General features: G+C 41.7%; 1 protein-coding gene across 1 annotated transcript in view; it reads left to right on the top strand.

The window, feature by feature from the left end:
• Positions 1–2,660: 2,660 nt before the first annotated feature.
• GABRA4 (gamma-aminobutyric acid type A receptor subunit alpha4) overlaps positions 2,661–17,367 on the top strand; it is a 37,572-nt gene continuing 22,865 nt past the window's right edge. The window contains exons 1-6 of the mRNA XM_059817471.1: positions 2,661–2,743; positions 2,851–2,969; positions 12,234–12,301; positions 14,749–14,969; positions 15,073–15,155; positions 16,935–17,078. Of these exons, the coding sequence (XP_059673454.1) occupies positions 2,661–2,743; positions 2,851–2,969; positions 12,234–12,301; positions 14,749–14,969; positions 15,073–15,155; positions 16,935–17,078 (718 nt within the window). The remainder of the gene's footprint in view (positions 2,744–2,850; positions 2,970–12,233; positions 12,302–14,748; positions 14,970–15,072; positions 15,156–16,934; positions 17,079–17,367) is intronic.

Genomic DNA, 17,367 nt, shown 5'->3' with positions numbered 1-17,367 from the left:
CACCAATATAACCTGCGGCAGGGAGGGTGTGACAGAAGGGCACTGTGCCTACCTTTTCTTAGAAAAAACAACATGAGCGTCTTCTTAGAAGCCATGAGTACTTCTTGCCTGGTGCCCTGGCATGGCATGACCACAAATCTCTCAACCTGATGTTACCTTTACTGAAGTACCTGTACTGAAGACACAAAAGATATCAGTAATTTTATAACATTATAATACAATATTATTCTTTGTTCTAAAGGCCTGGGAATCATGCAAAGACCAGCTCAGTTCCTAGAATTGCTGGAAGGGGGATAACTGAGTGAGTTTCTTCAATTTCTACCTTTAGCAGAACTACTGGGCCTACGGCATCCATGTTTCCTATGACTCCAGGCATGGATTTGAGAGGGGTTTGAGGGTTGAGTGATAAGATTTCTCAGGACATTCATGTGGGGAGGTCATTACTGGTGAATACCACTCAACTTTTCTGTATTTCAGTTCACGCAGGTGTCTGTGCATATGCCGAAGGTAATAAAACAATCTAAACCCAAGGGTGTCCCCGGCTCTGCCAGGGTGTTGTTGGCTTTCTTCCACGGCAGCTGCTAGAAGTGGCAGCGCTGTAGAGCCACGGTTTGCTCTGTGTCTGTGACTAGCCAGCAGGATCTTCCCAGTTCTCAATTACCATCTATTGCCCTTGCTTTAGTTTTGTGAATTTGGCTTCCGCCAGCAAAATTTTTCTGAAGTATCCCTAGATTAGATAATCTCACTTTTAGAAATATCTTCCATGTTCTGCAACTAGGGATTACTTTTTCTTGCAAGGGACAGGAAAACTAGAGATTACCTTTACTGGAGGCCAGTCCTAAGTATCTCCTTGGCATAGTCCATGCTATAGCAGAAAACAGGTTCAGAGAAACAAATTACATCAGTTTAGAGAAGATCAAAGGTGGCTGATTAACCCAGGCAAACTTATCTGATGTGGTGAAATTAGACTCCTGAAGAGCTGCTGATCCATCCTGCTGTTGTTCCTGAGCAGATTGCTAATGGAGCCAGGGCAGTGGGCTCCTGCTGGCATGCTGGTTTTCACCTGTGTGTGGAGTTAAACAGGCTGCTCCCAGAGCCTCATCACGGGAGCTGAAGTGACCTTGGCGTGACATCCTACCGTCTGTGTTGTCCAGGCTTGTAAATACTGCATGGAGCGTGCGTGCTGTCTGTAGGCATGCTGCCCGCTCTGCGAGGCTTCCGCCCAGTAAGGCACTCAGATCAGGATCCTGTAAGGCAGTCGGGAGATGAGGATCCTGTCAAAATCTCAGGAAACAGGCTAGTAATTTGCAGAGGCCTAAACAGGGCTTTTAAAATTGGAAGCAGAACTGGCTGCCTAGGCAGGGTTTTTTTGAAAGATAAACAGCATCAGCAAGCTAAATGGATTTCAAGCACAGCTTTAATTGTTTTTCAAAGGAATCAGCAAAGGCCACACTAGCTGGAACAAGCTCTGAAGTACAATCAGGAAGATTCCAAGTGTACAGTAGTTTTGAAGATAATCAGGCATTTCAGTGCTGGGACATACTGTAGCAAGTAATGAAGAAAGCCTTTTTATGTCAGCATTGACAGTACTGTAGTCTTGGAGTCAATTACAATACCTGCTCTATGTGCTCCTGCACGATGAACTTCACCATCCTCATTAAAATTGACATGCACACTGATTTCCAAACCTAAACAATTGTCCTCACAGCACAGCTGATCAGAAGAAGAAGTTGTTTGTTGTCAATACCTACCGTGTGGGGGACACCCCCCCCTTTCTCTTCCTTTCCCCCTCTCTTCCCCTCTCCTCCCAGCCGTCCCAACAGCCTGTGACAGACTAGCAACACTTCTGAGTGGATTTTACTGTAATTGCTGCAGAATCCCTTGGACCTTGGATAATGGAAATTATGTGGGTCACCAAATCTTGTTCCCTAATTATAGGAATGAAAGGAAAAGAAAAAACAGCTATAATGTGAAACCATTCTTCTATTCTGGCATTTTTGCTTTTAGAAACCCGGGATAACCCCCTCGCTCCCATCTGTTTTGGGTGCGCTCTGTTTTAACCTTGAAGTCAGAGCTCTCTTTCTTCTCCTCTCCCCCGAGCTCTTCTGGCACCGGAGCGGAGGGACCCTCCTGCCCCCAGGCCCTCCTCGCCGGGGAATTAGTCGCTTTCCCCTCCGCTCTTGGTATTGCTCCCCGCCTTGGGGAGCAGAGATGACTGGGACGAACGAAGACTTCGCCGCCGCCGTCCCCGCCACGACGCCCCCAGCCACCCTTCAGGCACAGGCACCCCACCTCGCCGCACCCCCACCGAGAGGCAGCGGGCGGCTTTCACGCCCCGACGGCCGCCCGGAGGGGGCTGCGGCGGCCGCCCTCTGCCACGGGGCGGCCGGGAGGGGAGAGCGGGGCGGAGCGCGGGGCCGCGGGCGGGGCGGAGGCGGGAGCGGGGGGGAGCGGCGGGGACCGGCGCCTGTTGCCCCGAGAGAGTTAACGGTGCGGGGAAACTCGCCGCTCCTCCGCCCGTGCCGGGCGCCTGGCAACCGGGGCGCCGCGCATGTAGGGCCGCCGGGGGCTGCCGCCGCCCCCCCGCCGGGCCCCGCGTCCCCCTCCCCGCCCCGGACAAGGCGTTTAACGTGCCCAGGCGTGAAGAATGGCATGCAAAGATGGTTTCTGCCAGGGAGCCAGCCATCGCCATGTCCTCGGGTCTCTCCATCGCCCTCCTGCACTGCCTGTGCCTGGCGACGTGGTGAGTACCCCCGGCGGCGGCGCGGGGCCCGGGGCGGCCGGTCCCGGTGCCGCTGCCCCCGCGGGCTCCCGGCGGCTCCGCTCACCCGTTCCCTCTTTGCCTCGTAGTCTCACCGGGCCGCCAGCGCAGAGCAAAAGAGAGGAGAAATTGTGGCCGGAGAATTTCACCAGCATCCTGAACAGCCTCCTGGATGGCTATGACAACCGCCTGCGACCGGGATTCGGGGGTACGGTGGCGGCGCGGTGCCGGCGTGGGGGGGCGCGCCGGGCAGGGGCGGGGGGCGCAGCGCTCGCCGCTCGTACCGACCCGTTACCGACCGACCCCCCCCCGCCTCCCCGCCCCGGCGTCCGAGCCCTCCGGGGAGGGAAGGGCCGGCAGCGAGGCAGCGCCTGGCCCCGAAAGCTCCGGGGGGGCTGAGGGACCCCGGCCGTGGGGGCCCCGCTGGGGCGGTCCCGGGCGCAACCCCCGCCTCGCTGCTCTGCCGACACCCTGGGCTCGGGCTGCTGCTGTTGCGCTGGTTTTTGGTTTTTTTAAAAGCCCTTTAGCCGGTGTGCGTTGGCTGGATGAGGATGGAGGGACCTGTCTGATAGCCAGATTCTTCTGGTTCTTGGCAGCTTTTGCCCCCTAAATGCCACTGATCTGGTCCTAATAGAAGCCAGTGTACTTTTACCAGCCTAAGAGGTCAGGTCTTTGAAGGGTTCTGTTCCACTACTTAGGGAAAACCAGAGCTCAGGTGCCCGAGTACATCAGTTCTTTACCACACTTGCTCGAATTCCAGCTTTGATTTAGAAGTGGTAGACTGAATTGCTGTATAGGAATTAGAAGTGGAGGAGGCTTGAATTTGGCTTCACCTGTGCTCTGCATGTGGGATTTTTGTGCCCCTTTCGTGCCCCAGGCTGTTAAGGTGCAGTTTTGTGCTGCTGAAGAAGCAGCCAGGCTTGCTGTTCTTTATTGATGTTGCTGTGTAGGGGCTTGGAACCAAAAATCACTAGGATCCAGACGAAATATAAGTTTATTTTGTAATCTGGAATGAAGATACTAAAAATACAGATTTGAAAGTAAAAAAAAAAAGATTTTAAAAGAAATGCTACAGCCCTAATGATGCACGAAGCTAAAACGAGCGTTTTATAGGCTGCTTCCTATACAGGATTGAATGAGATCCTTGCGTAGGTTTATGTTGCGAAATACTTTCTTCCTCCTCTGAAAGTACCTTCTTCATACCCGTGATCCATCTACACTGACATGTATGCCAACACGTTCCCCACATGCCATATACAGTGCTCACATGCATGACTGTGATTGTTAGAGGACGACACCTAGGATCATTGATCACTCCTTTATTGTTTTGAGTGTATGGAATAAATGAGGCCTTCTATAAGTTAGCTTACACATTAAGTGAGAAGGAAACTAAATTTATTAGCACCCAGAGGAATCACTGGGAACTGGTAGCCTTTTGCAATTTAGTCTCTGCAGGGAGGTTACAGACACTTCTGCACGCGTACAAGAGATGTGCTATGTTTGGCATCATTTTAGGTTGAATGCCCACTAATTAGTCATCTATCAAAGATGCTTTATGAGCATTATCAGATTTCCAAAATTAAACAACTACTAAATATGTAATATGACATTCAGTTTATGTTGATTTTTATTTTAATACAGTTGTCCTTTGCGGGGTATTTTGCAAAAGTAGATCTTTTTCCCCAGTAAGTCTTGCAGACTTTCAGCAAAACGCTATCAAGGAGAAAAAGTCCATTGTATCTCCTTGAACTTTCATGACAGCAATATTGAAGTAAATGATAGAGGGAGGAAAAAACTCTCAGATTTCAGCCTGGGGAACAGATTTCTGGGTGAATATTTCACAAAATGGATATGATATTGCTTCTTGCATCTTCCTTCCTTATAACATCTAAACCAATCATCTTTAAGTTTTGAACTTTTAGGTAAAACACGGGGAAAAAATGCTTGATTTTTGAAAATGATGCTTGCCTGCCTAGCTCCTTACAGCAAAAGTTATCTTCACCTGATTTGACAAGAACAACTTTTTAAAAAAACAAACCAAAACCAACCAAAGAAAGAAATTTCTGCAGTTGGTAAGATTTGACTTTTTGACATAACTCAGAGTAATAACTATGGATTAGTTATTAAAATATACACTCTTCAAATCAAGTTTTCCCTATATTTTGGGGTTTTTTTGCTGATAAATCTTTATGGCAAATGGGACTTGCATCTTAAAAGTGGGTCACTCACTAGTTTATAGCATAGCAAACAAAATGACAGAGGGAATGGGAATATTTAGAGTTGGAAAGTATAGTGTGTTTTGGTAACGTTAAAGCTACGTCACTTTCTGATGAACAGCAGAATATTTATCTTTGTTTTATTCTTGAAGCTGATTCACCATCTAGTTTTCACGTGGCTCGAAATGAAACAAAGGTTTTATTTTAAGAACAAAAGGCCGCACAGAGGTCTGACTGACACTGATTTTAAACTTCAAGTCAATGAAAACATCTCTAATTCTGGCACAAATGATGTTTAAAATCAGACTTGGGGAGGTAGCCAAATAATGAATTTTGCTGGCATCTTCCACAGTTTGTCACAAATAAAAATTCATGAAGATTTTTTTTCCATGCAGAGTGAAGTAGAAAAGGTTAGATTTTGGAGATTTCCTAAAACTGGATCTGGATTCTCCACGCTATCATTAATTAGCACAATGTTTGCTAGTTATGGAGCAGAAGTTAAATTGCCTGAGCACGCTTACAGATGTGGAAATGGTCTCTCAGAAGAGTCTTGAGCCTCAACAGAGTATATGGAAGCTTGTCTTGATACTTCCTATGCAGGAGCATGGCATATGTTGAGGGTTAATAGAAGAATGAAGTTCCCCCGTCATTTGATTGACACCTTGCATTACAAACTCACTTTATTAAGTGGATTTAAAAAACCCTAAAAAGTTGCTGTCACTTACTAAACACTGTGTTTGGTAGTGTAATAAACAAAACCAGAAGGGTTTATGAAAAAGGTTATTAAAGACCATTTAAGTGGAAGTTCCCATTAAATTTGGGGAGGAGGGAATGTAAAGAAGCAAGAGAGAAGCAAAAAGGTTTCATCTAGAAATTTAATAAAACAAAGCAGAATGGGCAGTTTCGTGTAGGAAAGAAAAAACCCCAAGTGCTGTCAGGAAGACTTTAAATGCATAGAGTTTTGAATTTCAGTAGAGGGAAGGTATTTAGGGACTAATGAATAAAGTAATTCTCTATAATGTTTGAAAATAGTGTGGTGGAAATGAATTCAATTCCATTCCCTGCACTGTAGGATCCATTTTATCATTATCCTGAATTTCAGAATGCAGTTTGTAATGCATGTGGGTTTCCCGGTCAAAACCATTCTATAAGAACAGAGTGTTTACGGAAGCCATTTGTAGTGTGATTAATTAAAAGCATTATCTGCTGGAAAACTTCAAGAGTGTTACCGCAGTGCTATTTTGATTCAGCTGTAAAACTTGGAAGCAAAAGCATTTCTAGTTAGGCCCTGACTCCAGTTTTCATCTGCTTTTAAAAATTTTGTGTATGACACAAAGGAAAACTATAGAAAGTTGCAAAAGCTGGATTTTCTCTGAAAATCCCCTTGTTACCTCTTTGCTGGTGATTAGTTTCAAAGTGATGGTAGAAGTCCAGAGACTTTTTGAAAGGAGCTTTTTTCGCTTGCAGTGAATTTGTTTTGCCATTTTAAACAGTTGCATGGTTTCAGACTTTACCTGAGCAACTCTTGACATAAGTAAGGGCCTGTGAGGTCAGATTCAAACCTGTTTTGGATTGTAGCTCTAAAAAAATGTAACGGTGTCTTTGAGACTTTCATGATCATCACACTTCATGCTCCACTTAGGGAAGTAAGAAGGAATGGAGGGACTGAAGCTGGTGAGGGCACCATCACTGTGTACTACCATATATCTGCTAATTCTAATGTATTGAGCCTTTTAGAGAACATCTCATCTCGTCTCCGGCATCTTGCTTTTAATGGCCAATTGTATGGCCAGACCAAGAAAGAAGGTGGTGTGTGACTTGCCTCCTGCCCACGGCTCTTAGCTTGACTGCTAAACCCACTGACGTTAGCTCTAAACAGGCTGACGTTATCACCCACAGCGTGTTACTGGCCCACTGTGGTGTGGTCGCCCATCAGCTGGTGAAAGCTGGAGCTGGCTCTCCTCTTGGGTGCTGTTATTTGTGTGAGGTAGATTCTGGCATGAGCTGCAAGTCTCACCATCAGCGAGCAAAATGGTAATAGCTCTGTGGCTTTCTGTTTAGAAGTTGCCATGTACGCTGGCTCATGAACAGAAGGACCGTGTTCATTCATTTTCCTTTTCCTTTCCTTCCTCTTTTCATATTCTTTCTCATGATCTCGTACCTGTGAAAGTGCAGCTGAGTACTTGGTGGAATTAAATACGTTGGCCATTGTCTCCCTTAAGAAGGATAGGAGAGGGCTTCTTTGCCCCTTCTAGGCTCTGTGATGTTCAGCTGATGAACAGCATTTCTGAAGAGTTTAATTTCCTGTCAATGCAGGAGGAATGACTTTAGTCAGAAAATAAACACAGAATAAATTTGAAGAGCAAAGACAATTTTCTGGTTTTAGAGAACAGAAAAATATCTATGTGATTATCTGCTTGTATTAGGAACTCACACGTACCTTCAAGGTTCCATTGCTCAGCATAATAGATGTAGTAATTTATTTATTTTTTAGCTTGCAAATGGGCTTAAGTGAGCACTATAAAGTGAAGCTGATCCTTCTTTTTTCTCACGCAGTTGTCCAGTCTTCCTCAGCTGGTGAGAGTAGATGACTCAAAGGCTTAACAGGATATGGTGTAGGATACCTGTAGTTGTCTGATTTGAATTTGGCCCAGGTTGGTAATACTTGAAGTCATTACCATCTGTCTGTTGTTCAGTGACCTGTATAAAATTAGCTGATATTCTTAGTCCAGTTCTTAGTAGACAGGTGTCCACATCATGAAAACTGGCACCAGTGTCAAGCTTGTTGGCTGTCTCAGCAGAGATTATTTGCTGATGAACAGGCGAAGAAACAGAGTAATCTCCTCGTTTCTGCAGGTATGTTTTTCCCTTTTTGGGGTTCAGACATGCTGATGGATGAACATACGTAGAGACAAAGGTTATTGTGTGCTGCTGCATTGTTGCATTTGTCTTTTGGTAGAGAATGTAGCCCATGTGTTTGAATTCCACATTCATTTTTTCAAAATGCCCTGCCTAGTTGTTCTGGCTTCCTACCAGAAATCTTACATCACAGCAGGTGACCTTAGCCGTTCTTTCTGATGGAATGAAACAAGAGAACATGCTTCATATGATGGCTTTTTTTTCCTTTTTTTTTCTTCACTTAAAAGATACCAACCCTATTCAGGCAGCAGGAATTTGGAAAGAGAAAGCACCAACTCTTCCACATGTAGTTATATTTAAAAAAAAAAAAAATCTGTAGCGACTACTTTTTTTTTTTTGAGATGTAGCTGTAGGAACTGATGTAATATAATTTCATGTAGTTTATGTATCCTGGGACTGATCTCATAATAGCAGCAATAACTGCACTTCGCATTTAAATTGTACTTCGTCTGCTGAAACCTTTGTACAGACTTGTTTGCTAATGTTCCCGATTGGTTGCGTGACTCTTGATGGCAACATGTGCGATATACAGAAAGCCTGTGCAGGATTTGACTGTTTACGTACAGTGGAGATCTCTGCAGTGACAGTTGCCCATGGAGACGCAGGGATAACGGAGCCCAAAGTCTTTCGCTGGGAGCTGTGCTGCAGTTCAACCCATATGTTGGCATAAAATGCATGGGAGAGCTGTCTCATGTTCCTCTTCACAAGGTTAGGGCCTGGCATCGCTTCTTCAGCCCACATGTAACATCTCTATCTAACACTGAACTATTCTGGCTTTTTGCAGAGGTTGCTTTTAATCCTGCCTGAGCTTCTTTAAAGTATATTATCTTGCAAGCAGTGATTCAGACCTAACTGTTCCCACTGCAGTGTGTAGGACTCTCCTCCTATTTCATTGACATAAAAATACACACCAGTATGTTATAAATAGTTCTTCAGCATTCCTGAAGATTTATGGTGGATATATGCTTTCTGAACATCCATTGAGGGATAAGCCCAAATGGTCATATTTAAAGTTAATTGGCCTTCTTGCAACTCACTGCATTTTATTGCCAGTAATAGAGTATTAAGGATTATAATAGGATCTTCTGCTTGCAGAGCCTGAGTTGGTTAAGTGGTGCAACACATTCCTTTCAGAGGACTGCTTAAATCACCAGTAAAAGTAAGTTAGGTGACTACAGGTCACCTCCTCGTTGACAGGAATTCCCACGATTAATAATAGTTTAAAAAAAAAAAAAAAAAGCAGCATGACTCACTATTTGTACCCCTGCTATTGTTACCAACCGGAGTTACGTTCTCCTCTAGAACAGGAAGAATAAGGGATAGGTTTTGGTGTCGCCATAGATACTCTGGGGTTGGCATTAAGTACTGGGATGTGCTAGAAAATCCAAGATTTGGCCTTAACAGTGGTGAACTGACAATGTAGGTGGAAGACATGAAGCACAACAGGAAAAGCTTTAGGGAGATAATCAGCTTCACTGTCCCTTCCTGCTGTCTTCACTCCTGCCAAACATTTTACTGTTTGACCAAGGTTTTGGATGCAAAGCAAGGATTTGCATGTCAGTACTAGTTGGATAACTGTTACGATGCCTAAAATATTTCTAGATCCTCATTCATCTGCCATTTTCCAGTGGCCTAAAATGTGATTTTAACATTTGTTTTGCAACTGTACTGCCATCATGTCGGGCAAGCAACCAAAAGTAAACTTTAGTTTCAACCTTTTTTGTGGCTTCATTATTGTCTGAGAGTTCTTGCTTCCTTTTTTCTCATGGGTCCTACTAATAAATAAAGGTTTGAGAGCAGAATAGCAGTTCCTGAAGAGTGAACCCAAGCATAGTTTTAGTCCTGTGCTGCTGCTGCTATAGGATTTCCAGTAGCATTAAATCATAGGCTTGCTGATTTGGAGATTAGCTTCTTCGTCTTAGCTCTCCCCTTCTTTCTGAGAAACTCCACAAAATAAGCTTGCAAAAAAATCTCTGAACACTTATTGCCCATGAAGCTGTAATCATTTAATAAACCAAAAGAAATCAATGCCTGAGGAGAAGCAGCTCACGCCTGTGGGAAAAATCTGTCCCTTTGGTCAATTTGATATGATTATAAAATTACAGTGTTCTGAGAGCTAAAGAAAAGAAGATATCGCCAGAGGAAAGCAGTTAAAGGTTTGGGGTTTTTTTGAGGAATACTCCTGTTTAGTTTCTTAGAACTAACAAATAAAGCAGTTCCCGAAAGGGATTCAGGAACGGAGTGCAATATTCAGTATTCTCTTATTATTGAGTAATAGCGACTAATTCCTACATTTTCTTATCAGAGCTATGTGGGGAGATTACTTTTTCATTTCTGTAGAACTTTGATTTCAGAAACATTCCAAGTTCAGGTGAAATAAATATTTATATATTTAAACCAACCCTAGATAAATGACAACCTTGTGATTATGGGAGGTCAGATACAATTGGATCTCTTCTCTTTCAATGTACAAGTATGATTGGGCTTTTCTCCCCTGTTTTCTAACGCTGCAGATGAATGTCTTCACTTCCAGTATCTTGACAGCTCTAGTATGAGTTTTTCCAATCTCTTGGAGCTCTTCTGCTCTCCAGAAATAATTATATTCAGGAAACGTCATTGGACTACGATATCAGTAAAATGAGTGGTCCAACCACTCATGGATTTCCCTGACCTAATGAACACTTTATCTGTAGAAAGGGGAGCAGCTTCCATTTGACATGTTTAGAGAGCAACCCATTGCAAAACAAACAGCATAGTATGGAAGTATGTTGTCTGGAACTTGGGAGTTTCTTCTTAAAACCTCTTCAAGACAGACATGCCAAACTGTCCAACTTTCCAGGGACCGTGGAGCTACCAACTGTTGTAGGGTGAATTTTCTTTAGATTTTATCTCAGGAAAATGTTCTTCTTTGGAACTGTTAACTTCCAGCAAAGTCGTTTCTTTGACATTTAGCTGAAAAATTCTTAGCTGTTCTTCTCTACATAACTTGCAAACTGTTTAGTGAAATAATTTTACATGGTTTTATTTTACTTCTTGTTCACAGTTTGACTCTTGTTCTACGTGCAAGAAGTATAGGTTCCCTGTTTTCCAGTTGCTTATTTCTTTTTCTCCTTTTAAAATTTGATTCAAAGTGACATCGGTGAACAGTGTGGGGTTTTTTTTATTTTATTTTTTTTCTTTCCAAGAGGGATGTATTCTTCTGCTGCTAACAGTCTTAAGTCTTTCCTCCTTTCATTTTTAGATTGCAAATACTATGATAAAGCCTGAATTAACAGACTCGAGCCACTTATCCTCTTTAGAAATTTGAGTTGTAGGGGTTTAGCAACTGTGGTTGTGAATTTGTAGATAATACTTCTTTTTTTTGTCAGACAGATACTGTTTGGTAAGACCATCAGTAGATTTATTTTTTTACTTAAATTTACGATGTGAGTTAATTACCTGAATTAAACCATTAGCTAATGCTTTAATCACAGAATCATCATAATAACTGGTAATGGTTAGCAACTTTCTAGCCTTTTAGATTGGAAACAGACCTAAATCCCAGTGAAATTCATTAGTGCACGTGTTCTTTGGTTTAAGGGGAGCTGTAGAATGTACTGTAGAGTGAATGCCCATCTGAAATTTCAAGGTCTTTTGTCCTGTAGTAAAGGAAATGATACGTTAAAACGAAACTGCTTTCTCTGACAGTTGCTATGTGGTACCCAACTATGAGAGCGCAAGACCTCTGCTCAGTCCACTATTTTGAACAGTGTCCTAAGCATCGCTAGTTCCTTCAAGGCAGGCTTTGTAGTAGCATCTGAACCTAGGTTCAGACCCTCAAAAATGCTTAGATACCCAACTTTTATTTTGATTGTTAGTATTAAAGCACTTGAGTGCATCTCAGGATATGGATGCAGTTCTTGATACTGCAATAATAAATTGCCCAGTGCATGGCATGCTAATATTTGTAGTCCAGTTATTACCAGTAGGACCGAATAGTAGTGATAAATGCCTTGGGGAATGTGGATTTCCTGCATTTGGTGCTTGTTGTTAATTAGCATGGTGTTTTCAGTGAGCCTTTTAGTTTTTTGGCATCTGTTTTCTTATCCGTTGAGTCAACATTGGTTTTCTGAATGGGGATTTGCATGGAAATGCTGCTTTTGATTTATTTATGTGGTAAAGGTAATTGAGCAGTGCTTGTTATTAGAGACTTACCTGAAATGACCTGTATTTGCATTTTGCTCTTGCTCGTCTACAGAACCCACAAAGCAATAATTGTTCACACGCCAGGATCATTTATGGGAATTGTTGACCTGCAAAATTCAAATTTTCTTGCTCACTTCCTTTTCATACATTAGGTCCTGTTACTGAAGTCAAAACAGATATATATGTCACCAGTTTTGGACCTGTTTCTGATGTAGAAATGGTATGTATTTCTGGGATTAAAATGCCATTTCCCGGTTCTGAGAAACCATTAACTGCAGTAAGGAGTGGATGCTTCATCTGTACTGTTCTGTCAATCATGCAAAGTAGGCAAGATTAGTAACAGCTTAATTTACAGGTTATAATTAGATACATCAGGCCTGATTCTGGTCACACTCTCACTGATTTTTGGCTGGCTTAAGGAATTCACTTCATAGGATTTAAAACAGACTTTCATAGTGTAGAGGTAGAATCAGGCCTTGTGGGGAGCGTCTAAAAGTCAGTCTGCTGTGGGGAAAATGTGTAATATCTTTGAAATTGCTTTTCCTTTCTGAAACTTGTGTTATTCTCAGGTGAATAATAATGACATAATTTCACAAATACTTGTTGACGTTTTCATTTCAGATGAATGCTCTTTGCTGATCTTTGTGCCCCTTTCAGCATCACTTTCAGCAAATGTTTGACTGATAAGAGTTTTCATAAGTGTCTGCAGAAATTGAACGTCAAAGTGACATGTATGAAATAGTCACAGAAGAGAAATGTTACATTTGCACATATCGTTATTTGTGCCTGAACGACATCTGTGTTCATTTGAGGTCAAATCCAGCATAACTCTCATCAATTTCTATAACCTAGTGGTGTACCCTTAAATCACACAATAGTTTCTCTTTTTTTTAAAAATATCCAAAAAATCACATGGAAGTAACGGCTATATGTGCATTATATGTTGTATGGAACTTCTTTAAGGGAAAAGCAGTTTCAGGGCAGTAATTTTCTTCCCATATAGTGCTGTCATGCACTTCGTGGTGCACCTGATTTGGTTCTATCACGTGGAAAGGTATGTGACGGCAAGATATTTTTTCAAGGGCTAGGTTCGTGACAGCAGTCTCATGTCGAAATGCATCTTACCCCTTCAATTGTTGTCATGTACAGTATGATGCTGTTCAGTGTGACAAGGGATACAAGAATCTGGTCCCAAGGTAATCTAGTAGTGTGTGCCTTAAATCTAAAATAAGGGCTGCATGGCATCTCTCAGGTTTCAGCGAAGCATTTGACATGGTGCCACATGGGAAATAATTAGTTATATTGGAGAAGGCAGCAGTAAGAAGATGGACTGAAGGGTAAGGAACTGGCAGAAGGAGAGTTTACAGATGTTTCCCCTTTCATCATTAGGGATTAGTTAGGAGGTTATTCAGGGATCCAGGAATTGGTTTTGGAATGATTTTTAGTTAATGTATCCATTAGTGACCCAATGTAATCTGAAGGTGGCTGCACTCCTAAAACTCACTGAAACAGCAAAGTGTGATACAGTCTCAGTACAGGAGATGATCAGAATCTCTTTTTAGAGCTGGGTTACTTTGGTACCCGGTGTAATAAAAAGGGTTGAAATCTTTTATTACAAAATCTGTCATGTAGAAGGTAATAACAGAAACTGCTAGTTATGAGCTATGACGTCACCAGCAAGAAATGACACTAGAAAAGAGACTTAACTATAAACCACAGTGGAGGATGCAGCCCTGGAAAAGAAGACAGATATAATTCTAAGATGCATTGCAGTAGTAGACGTGCCTCCTTGCCCATGCAACTAGATATGGCCATACAAGTAGTTTCAATGGTAACATTATGCAGAAGAGTTTGAAATAAAGTCAGAAAACATTGTTTGTCTTAACAACAAAATCACAACTGTAAGTTAGAAAGGACTTAAAACTTCCTGTGTTACCTTTTTGAATGCCACATGATGCTTTTTTGGTGAAGTGCTTTAGCTTCCAGAGATGAGAAATGCATTCCTTCATCCAGTCATTCACATATGATTTCTCATGATGTGCCTGTGTCCGCAGTTCTGCAGTTGTTGTTTGCATGTTTTCTTTGGAGCATCTGAATGGCTTTTCTGAGGAAATTAATGGGATAGTTAGTAGTTAGAAACAAATGTGTATATATGCACATTTATCCATGTTTTGTGGGCACAGCAAAGGAAATATTTAGCTTTCCTTGTTTAAAAGCTTACTTTCCATCAGTTGAAATTAAATTTTCCTTCCTGACCTTAAAGTGGAAGTAATCCACTGTAGTCAGTAGAAGTAAATTTTTAATTTAGCCAGCAGCAGAAAATCGATGGATAGCTTTTCTTTAAAAATCTGTTGTCACTTATTGTCAGAGATCATTTTGTTTCCAGTTATGTGCTTGACTACAAATTCAGTTGCCTGCTTCCTGCAACCTAATTAGATTAATTATTCCTTAATGATTAAATATGTGTAGTAATTTATTGATATGACTAATATGGGAAGTTAAGCTATTAAGAAATACACAACACATTTTAATTGGTGGAAATATGTTTGTGTAGTGGACTCAGCATGTTCTTTACTACTGATTTCTTTGCTCCTGAGGGATTTCTTTTTTTACAGGAAACACTTATACGTGCAAATGTGATCTTTGTTTTTCTGCAATTTAATACAGGAGTATACAATGGATGTCTTCTTCCGTCAGACATGGGTAGACAAAAGATTAAAATATGATGGCCCTATTGAAATTTTAAGACTTAATAACTTGATGGTTTCGAAGGTGTGGACTCCTGACACTTTCTTCAGGAATGGGAAGAAGTCTGTTGCACATAATATGACAGCCCCAAATAAACTCTTCAGAATAATGAGAAATGGCACCATCCTGTACACAATGAGGTATCTAACTTGTTTGTTCAGCTTCTTACAATTACTGTATGCAAAAAGTTATACTGCCTAGACAAAATGGCAACCAGAGACTATTTAATTTGTTCCATTATAGGCTTACAATAAGTGCAGAGTGTCCCATGAGATTAGTGGATTTTCCCATGGATGGTCATGCTTGTCCTCTCAAATTTGGGAGTTGTAAGTTGCAATTATGAAATTTCTTGTAACTACAGAATTTAAATAGTAGAAGTAGATTTTGAACAATTACTAAACTTTCTGAATACTAGTCTTGATACACAATCCTTATGCAGACAAAACTCCTGTTAACTTGCTTGGGAATTTTATTTAGGGCCTGAAAAATTAAACCCAGGCAGAGAATTGAAAAGCAGGCAGTTATTCAGCTGTTACGTTAAACTCCACTATTCTGGCTACACAGTTGCTTGAAATACCTAGTTTTTCTTGGTTCTTAGTGAGGAGTTGGATACTCAGTGAAGTGAGAGATTCTCTGGAGAAGACGAAGAGGGTGGGATCCATCTCACCTTCCAACAGCCACGTAAAAAGCACCTAGGGAAGCAGGTTATTTGACTTTTCTCTACAGTCAGAGGAGGCACACTGACATCCTAAGTTAGATGTATAGGTTGCAAGTAAAAATTTGACCTTTAGTTGTGTTTGTCTATCACCTATCTCCTGGTCTATAACGGGAGTCTGCATGGCAAGTTTAGTCTAGATAAATAATTTTTAGACTGGTGAGAGGAATCTTAGTGCAGGTGACTTTCCTTTTCTGCTTTGAAATCAGATGTAGATTTTTGGATGATCTCCAAACTTGGGCTAGAGGGAACATTTTGGGACATACTGCAAAACAACCAAGGGAGGTAGTTATGATTCCTTGATTTGAATCCACAGCAGAGACCTCAGAGACCACCTGGGGATGGTTGGTGCACTCCATTAACTACCTTGTCACTTTTCGAAGCCTCCTCGGTCACTGCCTTCTCTGCTTTACACTCTGATGTAGGCAGCGGCTGGACATTAATCTGTTTTCCTTCACCCCTGAGCTCTGAAGTTAGAAATGGCTGGAAGCTACTCATAGTCTTCCCTTAGTATAAATTTAGCTTATACAGCTGGGTATTCAACCAAAAAGGAGGATATTAAAGACACTGCTCTGCTAAGGTTTTCCATCCCTGTTACAGTGAGAGTGGAGACCAGGTGCTGCCAGAAGTGGCTTTGGTATCCGCTGTACGATGGGGGAGCTTCAATAGTGGGGGCTTCTCCACAGGCGTATTTCTTCAGGCAGAATCACCAACCAGCAGAAATTGCACTAATCTGGTATCTTCCTCAGTGAAACTTGAAATAAGATGTAGCCATTTCAAATACAAGACTGATTTAATTTAATTTTAACAGGAGTTTGGGCTGTGTAGGGATTGAATGCTAGCCCTAAGTTATGTCTTTTGTATTAAATGTAAAATGTTTCTTTGGGTGTGCTTATTTTTGGGCTATTGTGAATTTTTTACTGACCTCTGATTTCGGGCAAATACTTTAAACACAAGTTTAAAATATTATAGTTTTTAGGATACTCATTCTTTTCTGTAAAGAAACGTGCCCGCAGTCTCCAAAATGTATCCTCCTTATACATGGTCTTTTTTATATATTAGTATATTTTAATGATAAAATTTTAGATAAAAATTTCTAAACAAATTTAAAGAAAAAATTTACATGCCCAATAAGGGCTGATCCAGAAGGAACTTGTGTTTAGACTTCACATTCAAATGTGAAGTGAATTTGTGTGTGACACTTGACATATGACCTTAGCTCCTATTTATTCTCCTCTGAGGGTGGCTTTTGGGGGTAACTTAACACGAAGGGTATCTTCTGAAGTTGTTAGTGTGAGTCTTGCTGTTCGATTTCAGTAGGTTTGGACTGGGCTGTCAGTAAGGTGTGAGAAGTTGTTTCCTATTTATGCAAACTGATGATGTGTTGTAGATGCTTATCCAAAGAGTGAAATGATTTATACCTGGACAAAAGGACCTGAGAAGTCAGTGGAAGTTCCTGAGGAGTCTTCCAGTTTAGTTCAGTATGACCTGCTTGGGCATACGGTATCCACTGAAACCATTAAATCTATTACAGGTAGGAATCTCATCAGTAAAAATCAACTTGAGGTAAAACTAACCCTGTCACGTTGCCCGAGGCTTTTTTTCTTTCCTTCCTGTAAGGTATTCTACTGAATGTCATAGGGTATATATATATATGAAGGGCTGAGAGCATAAATCTGAATTAGGTTTCTGTCCTTCAGATCTACATTTGCAGATTCATTACAGTAGATTGCGATGGTCTTTCAGAAAGCTAGAATGAGATCATTACTCCGAGGGACAAAATGAGCATTTAATCACTGCTTAAAATGCAGTTTGAAGAGTCA

Source organism: Gavia stellata, chromosome 5 (genome assembly GCF_030936135.1).
Source record: "Gavia stellata isolate bGavSte3 chromosome 5, bGavSte3.hap2, whole genome shotgun sequence".
NCBI classification, from domain to species: Eukaryota; Metazoa; Chordata; class Aves; order Gaviiformes; family Gaviidae; genus Gavia; species Gavia stellata.
This window is presented reverse-complemented; position numbering and strand designations above follow the sequence as displayed.